A 27194-nucleotide genomic window follows, 5' to 3' on the forward strand; every position below is an offset into this window, starting at 1 on the left:
TGCTTTCTACCCAGAGAGATGAAACGAGCTGAGGCTGCTGGGCCAGCCTGCTGGCGGTCTGCTTTCTACCCAGAGAGATGAAACGAGCTGAGGCTGCTGGGCCAGCCTGCTGGCGGTCTGCTTTCTACCCAGAGAGATGAAACGGGCTGAGGCTACTGGGCCAGCCTGCTGGCGTTCTGCTTTCTACCCAGAGAGATGAAACAGGCTGAGGCTGCTGGGCCAGCCTGCTGGCGTTCTGCTTTCTACCGAGAGAGATGAAACAGGCTGAGGCTGCTGGGCCAGTCTGCTGGCGTTCTGCTTTCTATCCAGAGAGATGAAACGGGCTGAGGCTGCTGGGCCAGCCTGCTGGCGTTCTGCTTTCTACCCAGAGAGATGAAACAGGCTGAGGCTGCTGGGCCAGCCTGCTGGCGGTCTACTTTCTAACCAGAGAGATGAAACAGGCTGAGGCTGCTGGGCCAGCCTGCTGGCGTTTTGCTTTCTACCCAGAGACATGAAACAGGCTGAGGCTGCTGGGTCAGCCTGCTGGCGTTCTGCTTTCTACACAGAGAGATGAAACAGGCTGAGGCTGCTGGGCCAGCCTGCTGGCTTTCTGCTTTCTACACAGAGAGATGAAACAGGCTGAGGCTACTGGGCCAGCCTGCTGGCGTTCTGCTTTCTACCCAGAGAGATGAAACGAGCTGAGGCTGCTGGGCCAGCCTGCTGGCGGTCTGCTTTCTACCCAGAGAGATGAAACGAGCTGAGGCTGCTGGGCCAGCCTGCTGGCGGTCTGCTTTCTACCCAGAGAGATGAAACGAGCTGAGGCTGCTGGGCCAGCCTGCTGGCGGTCTGCTTTCTACCCAGAGAGATGAAACGAGCTGAGGCTGCTGGGCCAGCCTGCTGGCGGTCTGCTTTCTACCCAGAGAGATGAAACGGGCTGAGGCTACTGGGCCAGCCTGCTGGCGTTCTGCTTTCTACCCAGAGAGATGAAACAGGCTGAGGCTGCTGGGCCAGCCTGCTGGCTTTCTGCTTTCTACACAGAGAGATGAAATAGGCTGAGGCTGCTGGGCCAGCCTGCTGGATTTCTGCTTTCTACCCAGAGAGATGAAACAGGCTGAGGCTGCTGGGCCAGTCTGCTGGCGTTCTGCTTTCTATCCAGAGAGATGAAACGGGCTGAGGCTGCTGGGCCAGCCTGCTGGCGTTCTGCTTTCTACCCAGAGAGATGAAACAGGCTGAGGCTGCTGGGCCAGCCTGCTGGCGGTCTACTTTCTAACCAGAGAGATGAAACAGGCTGAGGCTGCTGGGCCAGCCTGCTGGCTTTCTGCTTTCTACACAGAGAGATGAAACAGGCTGAGGCTACTGGGCCAGCCTGCTGGCGTTCTGCTTTCTACCCAGAGAGATGAAACGAGCTGAGGCTGCTGGGCCAGCCTGCTGGCGGTCTGCTTTCTACCCAGAGAGATGAAACGAGCTGAGGCTGCTGGGCCAGCCTGCTGGCGGTCTGCTTTCTACCCAGAGAGATGAAACGGGCTGAGGCTACTGGGCCAGCCTGCTGGCGTTCTGCTTTCTACCCAGAGAGATGAAACAGGCTGAGGCTGCTGGGCCAGCCTGCTGGCGTTCTGCTTTCTACCGAGAGAGATGAAACAGGCTGAGGCTGCTGGGCCAGTCTGCTGGCGTTCTGCTTTCTATCCAGAGAGATGAAACGGGCTGAGGCTGCTGGGCCAGCCTGCTGGCGTTCTGCTTTCTACCCAGAGAGATGAAACAGGCTGAGGCTGCTGGGCCAGCCTGCTGGCGGTCTACTTTCTAACCAGAGAGATGAAACAGGCTGAGGCTGCTGGGCCAGCCTGCTGGCGTTTTGCTTTCTACCCAGAGACATGAAACAGGCTGAGGCTGCTGGGTCAGCCTGCTGGCGTTCTGCTTTCTACACAGAGAGATGAAACAGGCTGAGGCTGCTGGGCCAGCCTGCTGGCTTTCTGCTTTCTACACAGAGAGATGAAACAGGCTGAGGCTACTGGGCCAGCCTGCTGGCGTTCTGCTTTCTACCCAGAGAGATGAAACGAGCTGAGGCTGCTGGGCCAGCCTGCTGGCGGTCTGCTTTCTACCCAGAGAGATGAAACGAGCTGAGGCTGCTGGGCCAGCCTGCTGGCGGTCTGCTTTCTACCCAGAGAGATGAAACGAGCTGAGGCTGCTGGGCCAGCCTGCTGGCGGTCTGCTTTCTACCCAGAGAGATGAAACGAGCTGAGGCTGCTGGGCCAGCCTGCTGGCGGTCTGCTTTCTACCCAGAGAGATGAAACGGGCTGAGGCTACTGGGCCAGCCTGCTGGCGTTCTGCTTTCTACCCAGAGAGATGAAACAGGCTGAGGCTGCTGGGCCAGCCTGCTGGCTTTCTGCTTTCTACACAGAGAGATGAAATAGGCTGAGGCTGCTGGGCCAGCCTGCTGGATTTCTGCTTTCTACCCAGAGAGATGAAACAGGCTGAGGCTGCTGGGCCAGTCTGCTGGCGTTCTGCTTTCTATCCAGAGAGATGAAACGGGCTGAGGCTGCTGGGCCAGCCTGCTGGCGTTCTGCTTTCTACCCAGAGAGATGAAACAGGCTGAGGCTGCTGGGCCAGCCTGCTGGCGGTCTACTTTCTAACCAGAGAGATGAAACAGGCTGAGGCTGCTGGGCCAGCCTGCTGGCGTTTTGCTTTCTACCCAGAGACATGAAACAGGCTGAGGCTGCTGGGTCAGCCTGCTGGCGTTCTGCTTTCTACACAGAGAGATGAAACAGGCTGAGGCTGCTGGGCCAGCCTGCTGGCTTTCTGCTTTCTACACAGAGAGATGAAACAGGCTGAGGCTACTGGGCCAGCTTGCTGGCGTTCTGCTTTCTACCCAGAGAGATGAAACGAGCTGAGGCTGCTGGGCCAGCCTGCTGGCGGTCTGCTTTCTACCCAGAGAGATGAAACGAGCTGAGGCTGCTGGGCCAGCCTGCTGGCGGTCTGCTTTCTACCCAGAGAGATGAAACGGGCTGAGGCTACTGGGCCAGCCTGCTGGCGTTCTGCTTTCTACCCAGAGAGATGAAACAGGCTGAGGCTGCTGGGCCAGCCTGCTGGCGTTCTGCTTTCTACCGAGAGAGATGAAACAGGCTGAGGCTGCTGGGCCAGTCTGCTGGCGTTCTGCTTTCTATCCAGAGAGATGAAACGGGCTGAGGCTGCTGGGCCAGCCTGCTGGCGTTCTGCTTTCTACCCAGAGAGATGAAACAGGCTGAGGCTGCTGGGCCAGCCTGCTGGCGGTCTACTTTCTAACCAGAGAGATGAAACAGGCTGAGGCTGCTGGGCCAGCCTGCTGGCGTTTTGCTTTCTACCCAGAGACATGAAACAGGCTGAGGCTGCTGGGTCAGCCTGCTGGCGTTCTGCTTTCTACACAGAGAGATGAAACAGGCTGAGGCTGCTGGGCCAGCCTGCTGGCTTTCTGCTTTCTACACAGAGAGATGAAACAGGCTGAGGCTACTGGGCCAGCCTGCTGGCGTTCTGCTTTCTACCCAGAGAGATGAAACGAGCTGAGGCTGCTGGGCCAGCCTGCTGGCGGTCTGCTTTCTACCCAGAGAGATGAAACGAGCTGAGGCTGCTGGGCCAGCCTGCTGGCGGTCTGCTTTCTACCCAGAGAGATGAAACGAGCTGAGGCTGCTGGGCCAGCCTGCTGGCGGTCTGCTTTCTACCCAGAGAGATGAAACGAGCTGAGGCTGCTGGGCCAGCCTGCTGGCGGTCTGCTTTCTACCCAGAGAGATGAAACGGGCTGAGGCTACTGGGCCAGCCTGCTGGCGTTCTGCTTTCTACCCAGAGAGATGAAACAGGCTGAGGCTGCTGGGCCAGCCTGCTGGCTTTCTGCTTTCTACACAGAGAGATGAAATAGGCTGAGGCTGCTGGGCCAGCCTGCTGGATTTCTGCTTTCTACCCAGAGAGATGAAACAGGCTGAGGCTGCTGGGCCAGCCTGCTGGCGTTCTGCTTTCTACCCAGAGAGATGTAACAGGCTGAGGCTGCTGGGTCAGCCTGCTGGCTTTGAAGCAGCTGCATATGGGTTCCCTCTGGGGCTGGTGAGGTGGTTGTTGTTGACTCACGGTTGAACCGTCCACGGTCAGTAATTAGTAGTTTGGAAGGAGGGCGGACGGTCTGTGTGTGTTAGACTGTTGTGGAGGTCCCAGGCTCTGCGTGGTGGGAGAGGGAGGGATAAAGACAGAGCCAGAGAACTGTATTCCAATCGGTGCCGTCATCCTCAACGGGTCACAAGAAACAACTTGGGAGGTCATACTGTCTCTTAGCTGTGCCTGGGCCTTGAGTGGACAAAATATCTTTACATGGAGATATTTCTAATCAGTGAATATTTCGAGGAAGGATGAAGGATGAGCTTTTAAATAATTCACACAGGGCCTGTGGTTTATGTAGGGATATAATTGTGTGAGTCATCAATTCTGTCCTAAACACCACTCCCCCTTTGAATTCCTAAAATCTCTCCCATCAGACTCCCTATTTTAGCATTCCTCTGTCTCTCCCTTACTCCCCTGAAATATTACACTCTTCACTGTTCTGAACCTGTCTCTCTCTCACTCCCCTGAAATATTAGACTCTTCACTGTTCTGAACCTGTCTCTCCCTCACTCCCCTGAAATATTAGACTCTTCACTGTTCTGAACCTGTCTCTCTCTCACTCCAGTGAAATATTACACTCTTCACTGTTCTGAACCTGTCTCTCTCTCACTCCCCTGAAATATTAGACTCTTCACTGTTCTGAACCTGTCTCTCTCTCACTCCCCTGAAATATTAGACTCTTCACTGTTCTGAACCTGTCTCTCTCTCACTCCCCTGAAATATTACACTCCTCACTGTTCTGAACCTGTCTCTCCCTCACTCCCCTGAAATATTACACTCTTCACTGTTCTGAACCTGTCTCTCTCTCACTCCCCTGAAATATTAGACTCTTCACTGTTCTGAACCTGTCTCTCCCTCACTCCCCTGAAATATTAGACTCTTCACTGTTCTGAACCTGTCTCTCTCTCACTCCCCTGAAATATTACTCTTCACTGTTCTGAACCTGTCTCTCTCTCACTCCCCTGAAATATTAGACTCTTCACTGTTCTGAACCTGTCTCTCTCTCACTCCCCTGAAATATTAGACTCTTCACTGTTCTGAACCTGTCTCTCTCTCACTCCCCTGAAATATTACACTCTTCACTGTTCTGAACCTGTCTCTCCCTCACTCCCCTGAAATATTACACTCTTCACTGTTCTGAACCTGTCTCTCCCTCACTCCCCTGAAATATTACACTCTTCACTGTTCTGAACCTGTCTCTCTCTCACTCCCCTGAAATATTAGACTCTTCACTGTTCTGAACCTGTCTCTCCCTCACTCCCCTGAAATATTAGACTCTTCACTGTTCTGAACCTGTCTCTCTTCACTAACTCTTATCATAACAACATCACAAGGCAGGGAGGTGGAGGGCCTTCAAAGACTCTTGATTGACAGTTTGTCAGTGGACCAGTCCATTGAGGGTTTAGAGGGGAATATGCCATAAAACCCTTTCACCCCCCCCCCCCCACCCCCCCCCCTCCCAGTCTAATTTAGAATGACCTGAGAGGATCACCTCTGAGTGGGGATCAAGCACCTGAGTGCTGCCCCAAGGTGCTCTGTGTGTGTGTGTGTGTGTTTGTGTGTGTGTGCGTGTGCGCGTACGCATGCGTGTTTGTGTGCGCGTACGCGTGCGTGTGTGTGTGTGTGTGTGTGTGTGTGTGTGTGTGTGTGTGTGTGCGCGTACGCGTGCGTGTTTGTGTGCGTGTGTGTGTGCTTATGTTCCTATTTGTTGAGCTACAGAACATGCACATGTATGTATGTAGGATCTTAATCTGATCACTCTTTTGTTGGTGAGAATTTTCCTTCAAAGCAGGAAATGAAAACTTGCAGTGTATTCAAGGTTTAAAAAAGCTTCTAAAGTTTGTTAGTTCCACTTTTAAAATATCTTACTTGTTTTACCCTAATGAAAAATGTATCAACCCCTATAATGTTTTTCTTTAATTATAATCCACTTAATAATTCACATTCCCTGTTGCTGCAGGATAATTTTTATACTCTAGCAAACTGGCTCAAATGAAGATCCGACATCTGTAGGAGTCAGGCAGGGACTGTCCTTTAGGGGTAGGGGTCAGGTAGGGACTGTCCTTTAAGGGTCAGGCAGGGACTGTCCTTTAGAGGATAGGGGTCAGGCAGGGACAAGAGGGTAGGGGTCAGGCAGGGACTGTCCTTTAGAGGGTAGGGGTCAAGCAGGGACTGTCCTTTAGGGGTCAGGCAGGGACTGTCCTTTAGGGGTCAGGCAGGGACTGTCCTTTAGAGGGTAGGGGTCAGGCAGGGACTGTCCTTTAGGGGGTAGGGGTCAGGTAGGGACTGTCCTTTAGGGGTCAGGCAGGGACTGTCCTTTAGGGGTCGGGTAGGGACTGTCCTTTAGGGGTCAGGCAGGGACTGTCCTTTAGAGGGTAGGGGTCAGGCAGGGACTATCCTTTAGGGGGTAGGGGTCAGGTAGGGACTGTCCTTTAGGGGTCAGGCAGGTTCAGTCCTTTAGAGGGTAGGGGTCAGGCAGGGACAGTCCTTTAGGGGGTAGGGGTCAGACAGGGACAGTCCTTTAGAGGGTAGGGGTCAGGCAGGGACAGTCCTTTAGGGGGTAGGGGTCAGACAGGGACAGTCCTTTAGAGGGTAGGGGTCAGGCAGGGACAGTCCTTTAGGGGGTAGGGGTCAGACAGGGACAGTCCTTTAGAGGGTAGGGGTCAAACAGGGACAGCCCTTTAGAGGGTAGGTGTCAGGCAGGGACTGCCCTTTAGAGGGTAGGGGTCAGGCAGGGACAGTCCTTTAGAGGGTAGGGGTCAGACAGGGACAGCCCTTTAGGGGGTAGGGGTCAGACAGGCACAGTCCTTTAGAGGGTAGGGGTCAAACAGGGACAGCCCTTTAGAGGGTAGGTGTCAGGCAGGGACTGCCCTTTAGAGGGTAGGGGTCAGGCAGGGACAGTCCTTTAGAGGGTAGGGGTCAGACAGGGACAGCCCTTGTAGTCCCTCCAGTAATGCCCTTGCCCTCCGGCCTCACTTCCCTCTGACAGGAGAGAGAGAGATCCCCCTGGTTTCCCCTGGCTGGCTGTCACCATGGTGATCCCTCTTTGTCTCTTCTCACTCCTCTCCTTTATCCTCACTTGTCCTGGACTGGGCTACCCCACAGCTATAACAACAGCTATCGAAGTGTGTTTTACTCTATTAGCATGCTAGCTCTCTGTGGGTGTTCTGTTAGCATGCTAGCTCTCTGTGGGTGCTCTGTTAGCATGCTAGCTCTCTGTGGGTGCTCTGTTAGCATGCTAGCTCTCTGTGGGTGTTCTGTTAGCATGCTAGCTCTCTGTGGGTGCTCTGTTAGCATGCTAGCTCTCTGTGGGTGCTTTGTTAGCATGCTAGCTCTCTGTGGGTGCTCTGTTAGCATTCTAGCTCTCTGTGGGTGCTCTGTTAGCATGCTAGCTATCTGTGGGTGCTCTGTTAGCATGCTAGCTCTCTGTGGGTGCTCTGTTAACATGCTAGCTCTCTGTGGGTGTGTGCGTGCATGCGTACGTGTGTGCGTGCGTGTGTGTGTGTGTGTGTGTGTGTGTGTGTGTGTGTGTGTGTGTGTGTGTGTGTGTGTGTGTGTGTGTGTGTGTGTGTGTGTGTGTGTGTGTGTGTGTGTGTGTGTGTAAATGCCCAGGCATGCGTGCGCACTCCCTGGTGTGTATGTTTCTGTGTTTCAGGGTGTGGCTGTGGTTGAGCACCTACTCTCTGAACATCACCCCAATGACAGGTCCTATCAACACCCACACCCCTCACCAACCCTAACACAATCCCCAGCCCCCCACATCAGAGCCCACCAGACAGACACTAACACAACACAATGCTAGTTGAGTATAGGCGTCCATTGTGGCTCTGTAATGGAATGTAAGTGATGAGCAGAGTTCAGCCGGCTGTCTCCTGGTTGGGCCATGCATCGCTGGCTGTGTTTAGGGCCAAATACTGCTTTGTTTCCTTGCACTCTCTTGGGCCTGGGCCTCCATTGTGGCTCTGTACATGTGTTTAATAGTTACCGGACACAACACAGTGCTATAGCTGACACATTGTGGCTCTGTAATGGCATGGCCGTCCATTTTCCAATGTTACAAAGCAGGGTGAAAAGCTGAACAGGTTAAAGCTATTGTAGACCTTAAAAGTATTATGTCTTATTGGCTTGCCTGTTCAGCTTTTCACACTGCTTTGTAACATTGGAAAATGGACGGCCATGCCATTACAGTGAACAATCGTGCAATGTTTGTTTTGCTCTGTTGGTATGTTTTGAAGTGAACAGGTAGGCCATCTCATTGGTTGGATGGTTTCTTAGGTGAGAAGCTAATTGGACAGACAGATCTGACATAAACATGACGTCAGTCCATGGGGTTTTCTCATTTGGGTAAAAGTCTGTCTTCCGTCATGTCCTCCGTCCTCTCTCCTCCGTGACCCAGAAACTGATATGTGGTCAATTCACTAGTAGACCGAACGAAGGAGTGTCCTCCACTCCTCGATAGCCTCCTTTCTGGCGAGGAAGCACAAGTGTATCTTACCAGAGTCTTTGGCAGAAGAGTTTTGATATCTGCCACCCCCCCTCTGAATCAGTTGATGTATTGTCGGAAGAGAAAACCATGCACATGTTTAAAAACAATTTGCTACTCATAGTTTGATCTATAAAACTAACTTCATATGTTTTGATCACTTTACACATTTATTTTGGGATCCACCCCTGGAAACGTCATTTGTTAGGGACCCGCGCTTGGAAATGTCATTTATTTTGGGATCCACCCCTAGAAACGTCATTTATTTTGGGATCCACCCCTGGAAATGTCAATTATTTTGGGATCCATCCCTGAAAACGTCATTTATTTTGGGATCCACCCCTAGAAATATCATTTATTTTGGGATCCACCGCTAGAAACGTCATTTATTTTGGGATCCACCCCTAGAAACATCATTTATTTTGGGATCCACCCCTGGAAATGTCATTTATTTTGGGATCCACCCTGGAAACGTCATTCATTTTGGGATCCACCCCTGGAAACGTCATTTATTTTGGGATCCGCCCCTGAAACATCATTTATTTAGGGATCCGCCCCTGGAAACGTCATTTATTTAGTAATCCGCCCCTGGAAATGTCATTTATTTTGGGATCCACCCCTAGAAACGTCATTTATTTTGGGATCCACCCCTAGAAACGTCATTTATTTTCGGACCCACCCCTGGAAATGTCATTTATTTTGGGATCCACCCCTGGAAACGTCATTTATTTTGGGATCCACCCCTAGAAACGTCATTTATTTTGGGATCCACCCCTGGAAATGTCATTTATTTTCGGATCCACCCCTGGAAACGTCATTTATTTTGGGATCCACCCTTAGAAACGTCATTTATTTTGGGATCCACCCCTGGAAACGTCATTTATTTTGGGATCCACCCCTGGAAATGTCATTTATTTTGGGATCCACCCCTGGAAATGTCATTTATTTTGGGATCCGCCCCTGGAAACGTCATTTATTTTGGGATCCACCCATAGAAACAACATTTATTTTGGGATCCACCCCTGGAAACGTCATTTATTTTGGGATCCACCCCTGGAAACGTCATTTATTTTCGGATCCGCCCCTGGAAACGTCATTTATTCAGGGATCCGCCCCTGGAAACGTCATTTATTTTGGGATCTGCCCCTGGAAATGTCATTTATTTTCGGATCCGCCCCTGGAAATGTCATTTATTTTTGGATCCGCACCTGGAAACGTAATTTACCTGATGATGCGCGAGTTGAGAAGGACCGTCTCATTTCAAGCAAGCGCCTTTCCTTCCATGTTCACTCTCCTCCATTACCTTTCACCTTTTTCAAAAGGAGGATGGAGGAGAGAACAGAGGAGAGGACAGAGGAGAACAAATCTAATTGATAAAAGGCCAATGCCTTCAGGTTCCTCAACATCATGTTTGCCCTAAAGCAACAGAATTAATAACACATTATAAAAAATAACACCACATCCTTTTAAATATACATAGAAATCAAATATTCAACCAGAATCTCTAATCATCAGAAAATCTCTGAATATCAATGAGGACCGTTGTGTGATGTATGAATGTTCACCTTTTGTTGATGTGTCTGTGTGTCTTTTGTGTGTCTGTGTGTGCGTTTGTGTGCACGTGTGTGTGTAGTGCCAGTCCTGTACCCGTGTCCTCTATCTCCTCTCCTCTTCTCCTCCCCCTCTCCTGTCCTTTCTCTCTCGCTGTCTCTCTCTCTCTTTCTCTCTCTCTGGCAGGCAGCCGGTGATAATGACGCAGAGAGAAAAAAAGAAGGGAGAGAGGAAGAAGGGGGAGAGAATGGAGGGAGGGAGAGAGAGAGCAGATGCTGTATGGAACAGATGAGGCCTAGACCTAGATGGTAGAATATAGCCTAACTAGCCTAACTGATGAAACAGAAGAGCAGGTATGTAGAGAGAGATTGAATGAGGGGAAAGAGGGCAAAATAAAGAGGCATGGTTTCACTCACACAGCGCTCTGTGTGGCTATGTGACGTCATCAACACCCTGCGTCACTGAGTGTGTCATTGGACTCTGTGTGTGTCTGAGGCACAGGGCTCGTCAAGTAACAGAGTCACACACACAATGGGCATGTTTCAAACCAGACTTGACTCTCTGGCCTCTAGGGAAAGACGTGTGAGAGGGTCAGAGAGACGAGACACTGCATGGTACGGTATAGAACTTGTTTTTGTTTGGCACAGAATGGATGGATTTGTTCGTATGGGAATACATCACTGCTGCATAGACAGTGGCTAGTGTTGTTGTGATGAATGACGTTGTGTGTATGTATGTGTGTGCTGCTGACTTCCTGCTTCAGCCCTCAACCAGAGGGTCGGGATGCTCTGTTGTCATGGTGATGCGGGAAATGAGAAATCCGGGATTATGTGAATTTGTGCGCAGGCAGAAACGAAGAGAGAGAGAGTGAGAGAGAGGGAGGAGAGTGAGAGAGAGAGAGAGGGAGAGAGAGAGGGAGGAGAGAGTGAGTGAGAGAGAGAGAGAGAGAGAGAGGGAGGAGAGCAGAAGTGGAGAGAAACAGGAGTACAGGAGGGACCGATGCTGAGGGAAGCTTCTTGCTGTGTTTTCATCAGGGTTATTACCAGTGGTTCTTGAACAAGACGTCTGCTGCTGCTGCTTCTGGGATACTGCGACCACACACACACACACACACTCGCTCTTACACATACACGCTTTCTCTCGCTCTCTCTCTTGCTCACACACATACACACACTCGCTTGCTCTCGAACACACACACACACTCTATTGCTCTCGAATACACACACACACTCTATTGGCCTTGTCAGCATGGCCATGGACCGTGATATCAACAGTGATGGTGACGTGTGTGTGATGGTACAGTAGCTTTAGGACTGTGTTGACACACACATGACGAGCAGCACTTCCCAGGGGCCCAGCTGAGGGACACTACACAGGCCTGGCCAGGGGCCCTCCACGGCATGGTAAATACTCTGGGTTTACGTTTTAACCCCTACCACCGCCAACCATCTCTGCTAGCATGGATAATACTGTAGCAAGGAAAGAATGCTGAATAGTTTGACCACAGTGACTTTGTGTTTATGACTTGAGTTGCTTTGAGAAGACAGGTCTGTGTGTTACTGTCTGTATGACGTGAAGGCTGAAGGGGAGGGATTCTGATTTGGGGAGATTTAGCTAATAGCTAGTTGTTTGTGAACATGTTCTTCACTCTTTGCATTGGTATTTGATGGAGATGTCTGTGTGGATAGAGATGACAGGACTGGTGTTTTGTAGCGGTGTGTGAGGCTAGAAGGCGTGACTGATTGTTAGAGATATCTTGATACTGAATTGATTAAACTGCTGCCGCTGTGTGTGTGTGTGTGTGTGTGTGGGGGGGGGGGGGGGGTGCTCAAGGTTGTATTTGTATACAGCGGCTATACACATTAGAGGTCGACCGATTATGATTTTTCAACGCCGATACTGATAGCGATTAATGGAGGACCAAAAAAAGTCGATACCGATTAAATCGGCCAATTTTTTATATATATATTTGTAATAATGACAATTACAACAATACTGAATGAACACTTTTATTTTAACTTACTATAATATATCAATAAAATCAATTTAGCATCAAATAAATAATGAAACATGTTCAATTTGGTTTAAATAATGCAAAACCAAAGTGTTGGAGAAGAAAGCATGGCACATATTACATGCAATATGTGCCATGTAAGAAAGCTAACGTTTAAGTTCCTTGCTCAGAACATGAGAACATATGAAAGCTGGTGGTTCCTTTTAACATGAGTCTTCAATATTCCAGTTAAGAAGTTTTAGGTTGTAGTTATTATCGGACTATTTCTCTCTATACCATTTGTGTTTCATATACATTTGACTATTGGATGTTCTTATAGGCACTATATGTCACGTTCCTGACCTGTTTTCTCTTGTTTTGTATGTGTTTATTGGTCAGGGCGTGAGCTGGGTGGGCATTTCTATGTGTTGTGTTTCTATGTTGGGTTAAAGGGTTGCCTGGTATGCCTCTCAATTAGAGGCAGGTGTTTGGCATTTCCTCTGATTGAGAGTCATATTAAGGTAGGTTGTTCTCACTGTTTGTTTGTGGGTGATTTTCTTCCGTGTCTGTGTCTGTGTCTGTACACCACATGGGACTGTTTCGGTTTGTTTGTTCATCGTTCTTTTGTGTAGCCTATTTTCCCTGTTCGTGCGTTCTTCATGTTATATGTAAGTTCGTCGTCTAGGTCTGTCTTCATCGTTTATTATTTTGTAGGTTATCAAGTTTAGTTTGTTATAGTGTTTTCGTGTTTTTTCCCGTCTTGTTTAATAAATCATTATGTATTCAACACCCGCTGCGTTTTGGTCCTCCGATCCTTCTCTCCTCTCCTCGTCTGAGGAGGAGGATTACGACACCCGTAACAGAATCACCCACCTAACTAGGACCAAGCGGCGGGGGAGAGCTCAACAGAGCAACCAGGACTCCTGGACTTGGGAGGAGATCCTGGACGGTAAAGGACCCTGGGTTCAGCCAGGGGAATATCGCCGTCCCAAGGCGGAGTTGGAAGCAGCGAAGGCAGAGAGGCGCTGGTATGAGGAGGCAGCGCGGCGACGCGGTTGGGAGCCCGAGAGTCAGACCCAAAAATTTCTTGGGGGGGGGGGGGGGGGGGGGGCACACGAGGAGTGTGGCAAAGCCGGGTAGGATACCTGAGCCAACTCCCCGTGCTTACCGTGGAGTGAGAGGGCGTCGTACTGGTCAGACACCGTGTTATGCGGTAAAGCGCACGGTGTCGCCAGTACGCGTGCTTAGCCCAGTGCGGGCTATTCCACCTCGCCGCACTGGTAGGGCTAAGTTGGGTATCGAGCCGGATGTCATGAAGCTGGCCCAACGCATCTGGCCTCCAGTGCGTCTCCTCGGGCCGGCATACATGGCACCAGCCTTACGAATGGTGTTCCCGGTTCGCCAGCATAGCCCAGTGCGGGCTATTCCACCTCGCCGCACTGGCAGGGCTACGGGCACCTTTCAACCTGGTAAGGTTGGGCAGGCTCGGTGCTCAAGAGCACGTGTCCTCCTTCACGGTCCGGTATACCCGGTGCCACCTCCATGTACCAGTCCTCCGGTGGCAGCCCCCCGTACCAGGCTGTCTCTCCGGGTTCTCTCTCCAGCTGCTCCCACCTGTCCAGCGCTGTCAGAGCTTGCCTCCTCTCCAGCGCAGCCAGTGCCTATACCACGCACCAGGCTGTCTCTCCGTCTCCTCCCTACAGAGCTGCCCGTCTGTCCAGAGCCGTCCAGCCAGGACCAGCCAGAGCCGTCCAGCCAGGACCTGCCAGAGCCGTCCAGCCAGGACCTGCCAGAGCCGTCCAGCCAGGACCTGCCAGAGCCGTCCAGCCAGGACCTGCCAGAGCCGTCCAGCCAGGACCTGCCAGAGTCCCTCAGCCAGGACCTGCCAGAGTCCCTCAGCCAGGACCTGCCAGAGTCCCTCAGCCAGGACCTGCCAGAGTCCCTCAGCCAGGAACTGCCAGAGTCCCTCAGCCAGGAACTGCCAGAGTCCCTCAGCCAGGACCTGCCAGAGTCCCTCAGCCCGGAGCTGCCGCTCCTTATCCCGGTGCTGGCCCTTATCCCGGTGCTGCCCCTTCATTTAGGTGGGTTTAGTTGGAGGGTGGTCATTGGGAGGGGGATACAGAAGCGGGGAGTGACTATGGTGGTGTGGGGACAGCGTCCGGAGCCTGAGCCACCACCGTGGTCAGATGCCCACCCAGACCCTCCCCTAGACTTTGTGCTGGTGCGCCCGGCGTTCGCACCTTAAGGGGGGGGTTATGTCACGTTCCTGACCTGTTTTCTCTTGTTTTGTATGTGTTTATTGGTCAGGGCGTGAGCTGGGTGGGCATTTCTATGTGTTGTGTTTCTATGTTGGGTTAAAGGGTTGCCTGGTATGGCTCTCAATTAGAGGCAGGTGTTTGGCATTTCCTCTGATTGAGAGTCATATTAAGGTAGGTTGTTCTCACTGTTTGTTTGTGGGTGATTTTCTTCCGTGTCTGTGTCTGTGTTTGTACACCACATGGGACTGTTTCGGTTTGTTTGTTCATCGTTCTTTTGTGTAGCCTATTTTCCCTGTTCGTGCGTTCTTCATGTTATGTAAGTTCGTCGTCTAGGTCTGTCTTCATCGTTTATTATTTTGTAGGTTATCAAGTTTAGTTTGTTATAGTGTTTTCGTGTTTTTTCCCGTCTTGTTTAATAAATCATTATGTATTCAACACCCGCTGAGTTTTGGTCCTCCGATCCTTCTCTCCTCTCCTCGTCTGAGGAGGAGGATTACGACACCCGTAACACTATAGTATGGCCAGCCTAATCTCGGGAGTTGATAGGCTTGAAGTCATAAACAGTGCAATGCTTGAAGCACAGCGAAGAGCTGCTGGCAAACTCAGGAATGTGCTGTTTGAATGAATGCTTACAAGCCTGCTGCTGCCTACCACCGCTCAGTCAGACTGCTCTATCAAATATCAAATCATAGACTTAATTATAATATAATAAACACAGAAATACGAGCCTTAGGTCATTAATATGGTCGAATCCGGAAACTATCATTTCGAAAACAAAACGTTTATTCTTTCAGTGAAATACGGATGTCACGTTCCTGACCTATTTCTGTTAGTTTGTTATATGTGTTAGTTGGTCAGGACGTGAGTTTGGGTGGGCATTCTATGTTTTCTGTTTCTATGTTGGTTTATGGGTTGCCTGGTATGGCTCTTAATTAGAGGCAGGTGTTTGGCGTTCCTCTAATTAAGAGTCATATTTAGGTAGGTGTTTTCACAGTGTTCGTTGTGGGTGATTGTCTCCTGTGTTTGTGTATGTCGTTACGCCACACGGGACTGGTTTCGGTTTGTTTGTTCAGTGTCATTTATGTGTAGGCTTTTTTCCCTGTTCGTGCGTTCTCGTGTGTTATTGTGAGTCCGTCGTTCAGATCTGTCTACACCGTTTATTTGTTTTGTTAGTGTATAGTCGAGTTCGTGTTTTTCTTTAATAAATTATGTCTACAAACTCAGCTGCATTTTGGTTCAATCCCTGCTCCTCCTCTTCTGATGAAGAGGAGGAGGAAAGCCGTTACAACGGAACCGTTCCGTATTTTATCTAACGTGTGGCATCCATAAGTCTAAATATTGCGGTTACATTGCACAACCTTCAAGTATGTCATAATTATGTACAATTCTGGCAAATGAATGACGTTCTTTGTTAGGAAGAAGTGGTCTTCACACAGTTCGCAACGAGCCAGGCGGCCCAAACTGCTGCAATTACCCTGACTCTGCTTGCACAGAACGCAAGAGAAGTGACACAATGCCCCTAGTTAAAAGAAATTCATGTTAGCAGGCAATATTAACTAAATATGCAGGTTTAAAAAGATATACTTGTCTATTGATTTTAAAGAAAGGCATTGATGTTTATGGTTGGGTACACATTGGTGCAACGACAGTGCTTTTTTCGCGATTGTGCTTGTTAAATCACCCGTTTGGCGAAGTAGGCTGTGATTCTAAAATAAATTAACATTATATGCAACGCAGGACAAGCTAGATAAACTAGTAATATCATCAACCATGTGTAGTTAACTAGTGACTATGTTAAGATTGATTGTTTTTTATAAGATACATTTAATGCTAGCTAGCAAATTACCTTGGCTCCTTGCTGCACTCACATAACAGGTGGTCAGCCTGCCACGCAGTGTCCTCGTTGAGTGCAATTTAATCGGCCATAATCGGTGTCCAAAAATGCTGATTACCGATTGTTTTGAAAACTAGAAATCGGCCCTAATTAATCGTCCATTCCGATTAATCCTTCGACCTCTAATGCACATCATATCATCTTTAAAGTGTAGTATATGTTGTTAGATGCTCTGAAACAATGGAGAGAGACAGACAGAGAGAATAGTGGGGTCTGAATAGAAATCCCAACCTTATAGACAGATGCTTATTGGCTGCCATTACAGTACATGATTTCTCCTTAACGTGGGTCATTTATCATGCCCTAATGATTCAAGGAAACCAAGGGAATATTGTTATGTGTAGAACAGGAAGATAAATTGCCGTGCTCAGCTCAAATGTTTTGGGTGCCGGCTTCAAAAGGCATATACTGGAAGAAAGTACAAAAAACGCACTCACAGAACACACACAGCAAATAAAATGTTCTAATGAGGTGCTGTAAATAGTTTGTTTATGCTAGTCATGTCTTCTGTCAGTACACCTGTGAATTTACTTCTTTCACAATGACAAAGGGGACGGAACACAAACAAAGGGGCCACAATTACACCCAGAACCCCCTGAATCACAGCTGCAGAGCTCTAGTGTGCTGCTGAAATGCCTGTCCTTGAGATATCTCCCGTGAAACCTGTCCTTAGGAAAGGTGTCTGGAGGGGACTGTGATGAGGCTGCATTTCCCATCACCTCGCTCCACCTGTGTGTGTGTGTGTGTGTGTGTGTGTGTGTGTGTGTGTGTGCGTGCGTGCGTGCGTGAGATTTATCTGCTCCCGGAGAGCAGCAGACTGCCCCTTCATGCCCCAGCAATCTATCTGGTGGTACAGTGAAGACAAGAGAGGACAACCGACTAGTAAACAGATGTGTCCTGGTGATACAGTGGATACAAGAGAGGACAACCGACTAGTAAACAGATGTGTCCTGGTGATACAGTGAAGACAAGAGAGGACAACCGACTAGTAAACAGATGTGTCCTGGTGATACAGTGGATACGAGAGGACAACCGACTAGTAAACAGATGTGTCCTGGTGGTACAGTGAAGACAAGAGAGGACAACCGACTAGTAAACAGATGTGTCCTGGTAGTACAGTGGATACAAGAGAGGACAACCGACTAGTAAACAGATGTGTCCTGGTGATACAGTGAAGACAAGAGAGGACAACCGACTAGTAAACAGATGTGTCCTGGTGATACAGTGAAGACAAGAGAGGACAACCGACTAGTAAACAGATGTGTCCTGGTGGTACAGTGGATACAAGAGAGGACAACCGACTAGTAAACAGATACACAAACCTATATTGAAATAGAATAGTCATGAACACTGTGAATAAAAAGGGACTATTAAAAAGGTGTAAACAATGTGTTGTGTGGTTCGTAGGTGCTGCTGGAACACACGCCTCGTGAAGTGTGTTCACTCATAACCACAGCCAAGCGTAAATAAAAACACACTTAATTACAATGACGCAGATGTAATTACTAACCCGGGCGCACACACACACACACACACACACACACACAAAACAGTGTGTACACATTCATAGTCACAGGCTTAAAACCAACACAAACATATTTTGACACACACACATTACTTTTCTACCTCAGCCCCACACACCCTCCGACAGACAGTCAGTCAGACAGACAGACAGACAGACAGACAGACAGACAGACAGACAGGCAGGCAGTCAGACAGACAGGCAGTTTCATCTTTAGCGTGCCTAATTGAGCTGTGGTGCATTGTTAATTCAGCAGCTTGAGACAACCGTAAAACAACTGCTGGAGGTTACCAACCTGCTTCCTCTTCTCTTAGATGTCTTCCTGTCTTTTTCTGCCTCCGTTAGCGTTTCCAAAGGGGCTCCCTGTGTGTGTAGTGCTGTCAGTTATCTGTCCTTTTCCCCTGCACATACAAGATGAATCCTGTCATACTCTCCACCTATGTTAGAGCACAGCTAGATAACAGCTATTAGTCTCATGTTTCACTTCCATCTTTGAGGAAATGTGGAAACTTCTTTGCAGACGTGGTTTTCTATTCTGTTACCTGGTTTGTTATTGTCAGACTGGAAGTTGTGGGAACAGTGAGGTCCAACTAAAATATGATCATAGTTTCTCTCTAATGTTAGACTGGTCTACACTATTGTATCCCAACTGGCTTTTCCTGGTGGCTTGTATTGTTGACATGCAAAAACAATGGGATTGGACTAATGAACAAAATACTAAACGTTTTTAAATGTAACATTTTGAGTAAACTATATATTTACATATATTTAAACTATCCCTTTCACTGGACTGAAACTTTTATTTTTAATCTCTCTCTCGCTCTCTCTCTATCTCCCTCTCTCCCTCTCTCTCCCTCTATCTCCCTCTCTCTCTCTCTCTCTCTCTCTCTATCGCTCTCTCTCCCTCTCTCTCCCTCTCTCTCCCTCTATCTCCCTCTCTCTCCCTCTCTCCCTCTCTCTCCCTCTATCTCCCTCTCTCTCTCTCTCTATCGCTCTCGCTCCCTCTCTCTCTCTCTCTCTCTCTCTATCCCTCTCTCTCTCTCTCCCCCCCTACAGGAAGAGTCCCAGCAGATCCTGGCCCGCCAGAAGTCCAACTCTCAGTCGGACAGCCATGATGACGAGGTGTCTCCCCCTCTGCCCAACCCAGTGGTCAAGGCCCGCCGCCGCCGGGGAGGGGTCAGTGCTGAAGTCTACACTGAAGAGGACGCCGTCAGCTACGTCCGCAAGGTCAGAGATAAACACTTAAACCAACTCACACAGTCAGGAACATTCAGTAACCATAGTAACACTTTAGCTGGGAATTGCCAGGAACATCCCCATACGATATTGTCACATACTTAGGTGCCGATACGATATGTATTGCGATTCTCACGATTCTATATGTATAGCGATTCGATACGGGAATTTTTTTATTGCGATTTAATGTTTGATTTAATATTCCTCAGTATTTGAGGAATTCCATATATGAGTTATTCCATTCTAGCCATTACAATGAGCCCAACCTCCTATAGCTCCTCCCACCAGCCTCCACTGATATCTGCTGCAGAGAGACATGAGAGACAGAGAGAGACAGAGAGACAGAGAAGCACAGAGAGACAGAGAGACATGAGAGACAGAGAGACATGAGAAAATGAGTTTTGATCAGTCATGGAAATAAAAGTGCTGAAAACATGTTCACTATTTCAAAAGCAGATGAACAACAAGCTATAGCAAGAAAAATACCTGAGTTTTGGTTCAGGTACAGCCGACTAGCGCTAGCAAAGGTTACCTAGCATAACATTTTTAATATATATACTTTTTTTGTGATCAAAGTATCGATATAATATCATCTCCCCAAAATATTGCGATATGTCTGACCAAAGATAGACCACAGAGACTGAACACACAGACAGACCATATGTCTGACCAAAGATAGACCACAGAGACTGAGCACACAGACAGACCATATGTCTGACCAAAGATAGACCACAGAGACTGAACACAAAGGGTTCTTTACACGGAAGTAAAGAACCCTTCTCAAAACAACTAATTAAGTTGACTTAACAGAACTCTCTTAACTCACACAATCTCAACCAAATCCAACCAGATGGTAGTGGATGGCTCTTGCACTCAGGGCTCTAAAATGGGAACGTTTTGGTTGCATATGCTCCTAAATATTTTGCTGTGCGACCTGGAATTTTAATTTGGGAGCACCGCTGCGCCTAGAAACAAATGACCCAGATAATAATTGTTGTAATTATGAGGCTTCGCTCTACCGTTGTAGCATAGCTAGCTAACAACCTGGTAAGTTTGCCAGTAGGCTTTATCCAAACATGTTGGGACACATATCTAAAGGTGAAGGGAGAACTTCTTCAGGAGATCAATGATCAGAGTGATGAATGAATGACAGATCTCTGGCATGTCATCAAACAATGTTCTTAAAGAGACATTATACAATTTTCAATACAATTACATTTACATTTGAGTCATTTAGCAGTTATGTCATCTCAAAAGGAAAATAGTGCTTTTACACAATGCAGAAAATTACTTTGTAATTTTAATGACAGATATTTGTATAACATTTTCAGCTTTTTATATTAAACACATATATTTACAGGGTTGCATATGAGTTTCTAGAGCACAACAGAAGTAGCTAAAATACATACAGGCCCAATAGTGACTATATTGATCAAATAATATATTCTGGTGTTGGTGCCTGAATGTTATGTTGTCCTCCAACCTTTTAGAAGTTAGGAGCACCAGTGCTACCAATTCATTTTTGAATCCCCCTGCCCCTATCCTTACCCTGCCCCTATCCTTACCCTGCCCCTATCCTTACCCTGCCGCTATCCTTACCCTGCCCCTATCCTTACCCTGCCGCTATCCTTACCCTGCCCCTATCCTTACCCTACCCCTATCCTTACCCTGCCCCTATCCTTACCCTGCCGCTATCCTTACCCTGCCCCTATCCTTACCCTGCCCCTATCCTTACCATGCCCCTATCCTTACCCTACCCCTATCCTTACCCTGCCCCTATCCTTACCCTGCCCCTATCCTTACCCTACCCCTATCCTTACCCTGCCCTATCCTTACCCTGCCCCTATCCTTACCCTGCCCCTATCCTTACCCTGTCCCTATCCTTACCCTACCCCTATCTTTACCCTGTCCCTATCCTTACCCTGCCCCTATACTTACCCTGCCCCTATCCTTACCCTACCCCTATCCTTACCCTGCCCCTATCTTTACCCTGTCCCTATCCTTACCATGCCCCTATCCTTACCCTGCCCTATCCTTACCCTGCCCCTATCCTTACCCTACCCCTATCCTTACCCTGCCCCTATCCTTACCCTGCCCCTATCCTTACCCTGCCCCTATCCTTACCCTACCCCTATCCTTACCCTGCCCCTATCCTTACCCTGCCCCTATCCTTACCCTACCCCTATCCTTACCCTGCCCTATCCTTACCCTGCCCCTATCCTTACCCTGCCCCTATCCTTACCCTGCCCCTATCCTTACCCTGTCCCTATCCTTACCCTACCCCTATCTTTACCCTGTCCCTATCCTTACCCTGCCCCTATCCTTACCCTGCCCCTATCCTTACCCTACCCCTATCCTTACCCTGCCCCTATCTTTACCCTGTCCCTATCCTTACCATGCCCCTATCCTTACCCTGCCCTATCCTTACCCTGCCCCTATCCTTACCCTACCCCTATCCTTACCCTGCCCCTATCCTTACCCTGCCCTATCCTTACCCTGCCCCTATCCTTACCCTACCCCTATCCTTACCCTGCCCCTATCCTTACCCTACCCCTATCCTTACCCTGCCCCTATCCTTACCCTGCCCTATCCTTACCCTGCCCCTATCCTTACCCTACCCCTATCCTTACCCTGCCCCTATCCTTACCCTGCCCCTATCCTTACCCTACCCCTATCCTTACCCTGCCCCTATCCTTACCCTACCCCTATCCTTACCCTGCCCCTATCCTTACCCTACCCCTATCCTTACCCTGCCCTTATCCTTACCCTGCCCCTATCCTTACCCTGCCCCTATCCTTACCCTGCCCCTATCCTTACCCTGCCCCTATCCTTACCCTACCCCTATCCTTACCCTGCCCCTATCCTTACCCTACCCCTATCCTTACCCTGCCCCTATCCTTACCCTGCCCCTATCCTTACCCTGCCCCTATCCTTACCCTACCCCTATCCTTACCCTGCCCCTATCCTTACCCTGACCCCTCGGCCAGACCCCTCGTCAGCTCGCTGTAATTTTCAGGCCACTGCAGTGTGGCTTATGTGTGTGTCTCCACCCTCCGGCCCCTGCCAAATCTTAGCAGCAGGTATCTGCCAGTCTTAGCAGCAGGTATCTGACAGTCTTAGCAGCAGGTATCTATCAGTCTTAGCAGCAGGTATCTGACAGTCTTAGCAGCAGGTATCTATCAGTCCTAGCGGCAGGTATCTGACAGTCTTAGCAGCAGGTATCTATCTGTCTTAGCAGCATGTAGGCATGTCTATCTGTCTTAGCAGCACTAACATCAAGGCGGTGGCCCGTTCCTGTAGGTTCTACAACATCCGCAGAGTACGACCCTGCCTCACACAGGAAGCGCCGCAGGTCCTAATCCAGGCACTTGTCATCTCCCGTCTGGATTACTGCAATTCGCTGTTGGCTGGGCTCCCTGCCTGTGCCATTAAACCCCTACAACTCATCCAGAACGCCGCAGCCCGTCTGGTGTTCAACCTTCCCAAGTTCTCTCACGTCACCCCGCTCCTCCGCTCTCTCCACTGGCTTCCAGTTGAAGCTCGCATCCGCTACAAGACCAAGGTGCTTGCCTACGGAGCTGTGAGGGGAACGGCACCTCAGTACCTTCAGGCTCTGATCAGGCCCTACACCCAAACAAGGGCACTGCGTTCATCCACCTCTGGCCTGCTCGCCTCCCTACCACTGAGGAAGTACAGTTCCCGCTCAGCCCAGTCAAAACTGTTCGCTGCTCTGGCACCCCAATGGTGGAACAAACTCCCTCACGACGCCAGGACAGCGGAGTCAATCACCACCTTCCGGAGACACCTGAAACCCCACCTCTTTAAGGAATACCTAGGATAGGATAAAGTAATCCTTCTGACCCCCCCCCCCCCCCCCCCTTAAAAGATTTAGATGCACTATTGTAAAGTGGCTGTTCCACTGGATGTCATAAGGTGAATGCACCAATTTGTAAGTCGCTCTGGATAAGAGCGTCTGCTAAATGACTTAAATGTAAATGTAATGTATCTGCCAGTCTTAGCAGTGGGTATCCTGCCAGTCTTAGCAGTGGGTATCCTGCCAGTCTTAGCAGCAGGTATCTGTCAGTCTTAGCAGTGGGTATCTGCCAGTCTTAGCAGCGGGTATCTATCAGTCTTAGCAGCAGGTATCTGCCAGTCTTAGCAGCAGGTATCTATCAGTCTTAGCAGCAGGTATCTGCCAGTCTTAGCAGCAGGTATTTGTCAGTCTTAGCAGTAGGTATCTGCCAGTCTTAGCAGCGGGTATCTATCAGTCTTAGCAGCAGGTATCTGCCAGTCTTAGCAGCAGGTATCTGACAGTCTTAGCAGCAGGTATCTGCCAGTCTTAGCAGCAGGTATCTGCCAGTCTTAGCAGCAGGTATATGTCAGTCTTAGCAGCAGGTATCTGCCAGTCTTAGCAGCAGGTATCTGTCAGTCTTAGCAGCAGGTATCTGTCAGTCTTAGCAGCAATAGCAGCAGGTATCTGTCAGTCTTAGCGGCAGGTATCTGTCAGTCTTAGCAGCAGGTATCTGTCAGTCTTAGCTGCAGGTATCTGTCAGTCTTAGCTGCAGGTATCTGTCAGTCTTAGCAGCAATAGCAGCAGGTATCTGCCAGTCTTAGCAGCAGGTATCTGTCAGTCTTAGCAGCAGGTATCTGCCAGTCTTAGCAGCGGGTATCTATCAGTCTTAGCAGCAGGTATCTATCAGTCTTAGCAGCGGGTATCTATCAGTCTTAGCAGCAGGTATATATCAGTCTTAGCAGCAGGTATCTGTCAGTCTTAGCAGCAGGTATCTGCCAGTCTTAGCAGCGGGTATCTATCAGTCTTAGCAGCAGGTATCTATCAGTCTTAGCAGCAGGTATCTATCAGTCTTAGCAGCAGGTATCTGTCAGTCTTAGCAGCGGGTATCTGCCAGTCTTAGCAGCGGGTATCTGCCAGTCTTAGCAGCGGGTATCTATCAGTCTTAGCAGCGGGTATCTATCAGTCTTAGCAGCGGGTATCTATCAGTCTTAGCAGCAGGTATCTGCCAGTCTTAGCAGCAGGTATCTGCCAGTCTTAGCAGCGGGTATCTATCAGTCTTAGCAGCAGGTATCTATCAGTCTTAGCAGCAGGTATCTGTCAGTCTTAGCAGCAGGTATCTGCCAGTCTTAGCAGCAGGTATCTGCCAGTCTTAGCAGCAGGTATCTGACAGTCTTAGCAGCAGGTATCTGTCAGTCTTAGCAGCAGGTATCTGTCAGTCTTAGCAGCAGGTATCTGCCAGTCTTAGCAGCAGGTATCTGCCAGTCTTAGCAGCAGGTATCTGCCAGTCTTAGCAGCGGGTATCTATCAGTCTTAGCAACAGGTATCTGTCAGTCTTAGCAGCAGGTATCTGTCAGTCTTAGCAGCATGTATATGTCAGTCTTAGCAGCAGGTATCTGTCAGTCTTAGCAGCAGGTATCTGTCAGTCTTAGCAGCAGGTATCTGCCAGGCTCCAATCATGGATGATAAACCAATAAACTAGCAAATGTTTAGGTCAGTGATTCACGCTATTTCAGGGATACACACACACAGACACACACACACAGACACACACACACAGACACACACACACACACACACACACACACACACACACACACACACACACACACACACACACACACACACACACACACACACACACACACACACACAATCAGGGAGATAGACACGCACACACACACAAATCTGTCATTTCGAGGTTGTCCTTAAAATTCCCATCAGACGATAACAAACATGCCTTTGTTTAGCTTGAGCTACAAGCGTGACGGACAAGTGTCACACATAATTCAGAGTTATGGAAGCAGATTTGAATGAAATGAGGGGTTTAACAAATTGATTGAAGGCTGGGTTCTTCAGTAAACAGCTGTTGCCTTTCCCAGCGGTAATGACATGTAGCTAGCAGACCTGGGTTACAAAAACTATGTCAAATCATTTCAAATACTATATCTATGCTTGTTTGAGCTTGCCTGTTGCCATGAATCCAATAGAAAAGTCTAAAAATTACAAACCCCACGTACCTGACACAGGCTAAGCAAACGCTCGAAGCATTTGAAAGATATCAAATAGTATTTAACCCCAGGTCTGGTATCGAGACAGTCCTGGATGACATGGTGCCAGACTGATAACAACACAGGCTCTACATACGGCAATGGACTGAAATAACCCTCAGTCAGAAGATAAAGTGGTTTAATATCTTAGTTGATGTTTCATTCACATTTCCCAGACGAGCAACTAAGCATATTAAATGAATCCCTCTCTCATACGTTCACATTGCTCAGCGTGTGTGTGTGTGTGTATATGTGTGTGTGTGTGTGTTTTTGCTCATCTGTCTTTATGTTTGTGTGTTTGTGTGTGTGTGTGTGTGTGTGTGTGTGTGTGTGTGTGTGTGTGTGTGTGTGTGTGTGTGCGTGCGTGCGTGCGTGCGTGCGTGCGTGCGTGCGTGCGTGCGTGCGTGCGTGCGTGCGTGTGTTTGCTCGTCTGTCTTTATGTTTGTGTGTGTGTGTGTTTGTGTCTGGGCTTGGCACTGTGGGAACTTGGTTTTGGCTGAGTGGCGTCAGGAGGATCTCTGTGTAATCTGGGTCTCAGCTTCCAGCTCTCTGCCATCCCCTTCCTCTCCCACTCCCTTCAACAGACTAGATACCGTTTCTACCCTTCCTCTCCCACTCCCTTCAACAGACTAGATACCGTTTCTACCCTTCCTCTCCCACTCCCTTCAACAGACTAGATACCGTTTCTACCCTTCCTCTCCCACTCCCTTCAACAGACTAGATACCGTTTCTACCCTTCCTCTCCCACTCCCTTCAACAGACTAGATACCGTTTCTACCCTTCCTCTCCCACTCCCTTCAACAGACTAGATACCGTTTCTACCCTTCCTCTCCCACTCCCTTCAACAGACTAGATACCGTTTCTACCCTTCCTCTCCCACTCCCTTCAACAGACTAGATACCGTTTCTACCCTTCCTCTCCCACTCCCTTCAACAGACTAGATACCGTTTCTACACTTCCACTCCCACTCCCTTCAACAGACTAGATACTGTTTCTACACTTCCACTCCCACTCCCTTCAACAGACTAGATACCGTTTCTACCCTTCCTCTCCCGCTCCCTTCAACAGACTAGATACTGTTTCTACACTTCCACTCCCACTCCCTTCAACAGACTAGATACCGTTTCTACCCTTCCTCTCCCGCTCCCTTCAACAGACTAGATACCGTTTCTACCCTTCCTCTCCCGCTCCCTTCAACAGACTAGATACCGTTTCTACCCTTCCTCTCCCACTCCCTTCAACAGACTAGATACTGTTTCTACCCTTCCTCTCCCACTCCCTTCAACAGACTAGATACCGTTTCTACCCTTCCTCTCCCACTCCCTTCAACAGACTAGATACTGTTTCTACCCTTCCTCTCCCACTCCCTTCAACAGACTAGATACCGTTTCTACCCTTCCTCTCCCACTCCCTTCAACAGACTAGATACCGTTTCTACCCTCCTCAACAGACTAGATACCGTTTCTACACTTCCTCTCCCACTCCCTTCAACAGACTAGATACCGTTTCTACCCTTCCTCTCCCACTCCCTTCAACAGACTAGATACCGTTTCTACCCTTCCTCTCCCATTTGTAGACTAAAAGGCTAGACTGCAGATACTCTTTGTCTATCTACTTTCAGCCTTAAAGAGGTTCGACCCTTTCTCTGTTCCCATCCGCTGCCATTCGTAAAGAGGCTCGACAGACAGTAAACCCTCTCTGTGTCTATACCCTCTCAGCTTTAAAGTGGCTAGTAAGCCCTGTCTGTAAGCACTATCCCCCCCAACTCTCACTACTCCCAGCCCTAAAGGCTCTAGTACCCTCTCTCTACCCCTCGATCCATGAAGACTCTAGTGACCCTCTCTCTACACCTCTATCCATAAAGACTTGAGTACCCTCTCTCTACCCCTCGATCCATAAAGACTCTAGTAACCCTCTCTCCACCCCTCGATCCATAAAGACTAGTAACCCCTCTCTCTACACCTCTATCCATAAAGACTCTAGTACCCCCTCTCTACTCCTCTATCCATAAAGACTCTAGTACACCCTCTCTCCACCCCTCGATCCATGAAGACTAGTAAACCCATCTCTACACCTCTATCCATAAAGACTCTAGTACCCCC

General features: G+C 49.1%; 1 protein-coding gene across 4 annotated transcripts in view; it reads left to right on the forward strand.

Annotated features, from left to right (window-relative positions):
• LOC129846904 (cAMP-dependent protein kinase type I-beta regulatory subunit-like) overlaps positions 1 to 27194 on the forward strand; it is a 56232-nt gene that overhangs the window by 24791 nt on the left and 4247 nt on the right. For all 4 annotated transcript variants that reach the window (XM_055914715.1, XM_055914713.1, XM_055914714.1 and 1 more), the window contains exon 3: positions 18853 to 19023. In XM_055914715.1, the coding sequence (XP_055770690.1) occupies positions 18853 to 19023 (171 nt within the window). The remainder of the gene's footprint in view (positions 1 to 18852; positions 19024 to 27194) is intronic.

Source organism: Salvelinus fontinalis, unplaced genomic scaffold (assembly GCF_029448725.1).
Source record: "Salvelinus fontinalis isolate EN_2023a unplaced genomic scaffold, ASM2944872v1 scaffold_0645, whole genome shotgun sequence".
Lineage (NCBI taxonomy): Eukaryota > Metazoa > Chordata > Actinopteri > Salmoniformes > Salmonidae > Salvelinus > Salvelinus fontinalis.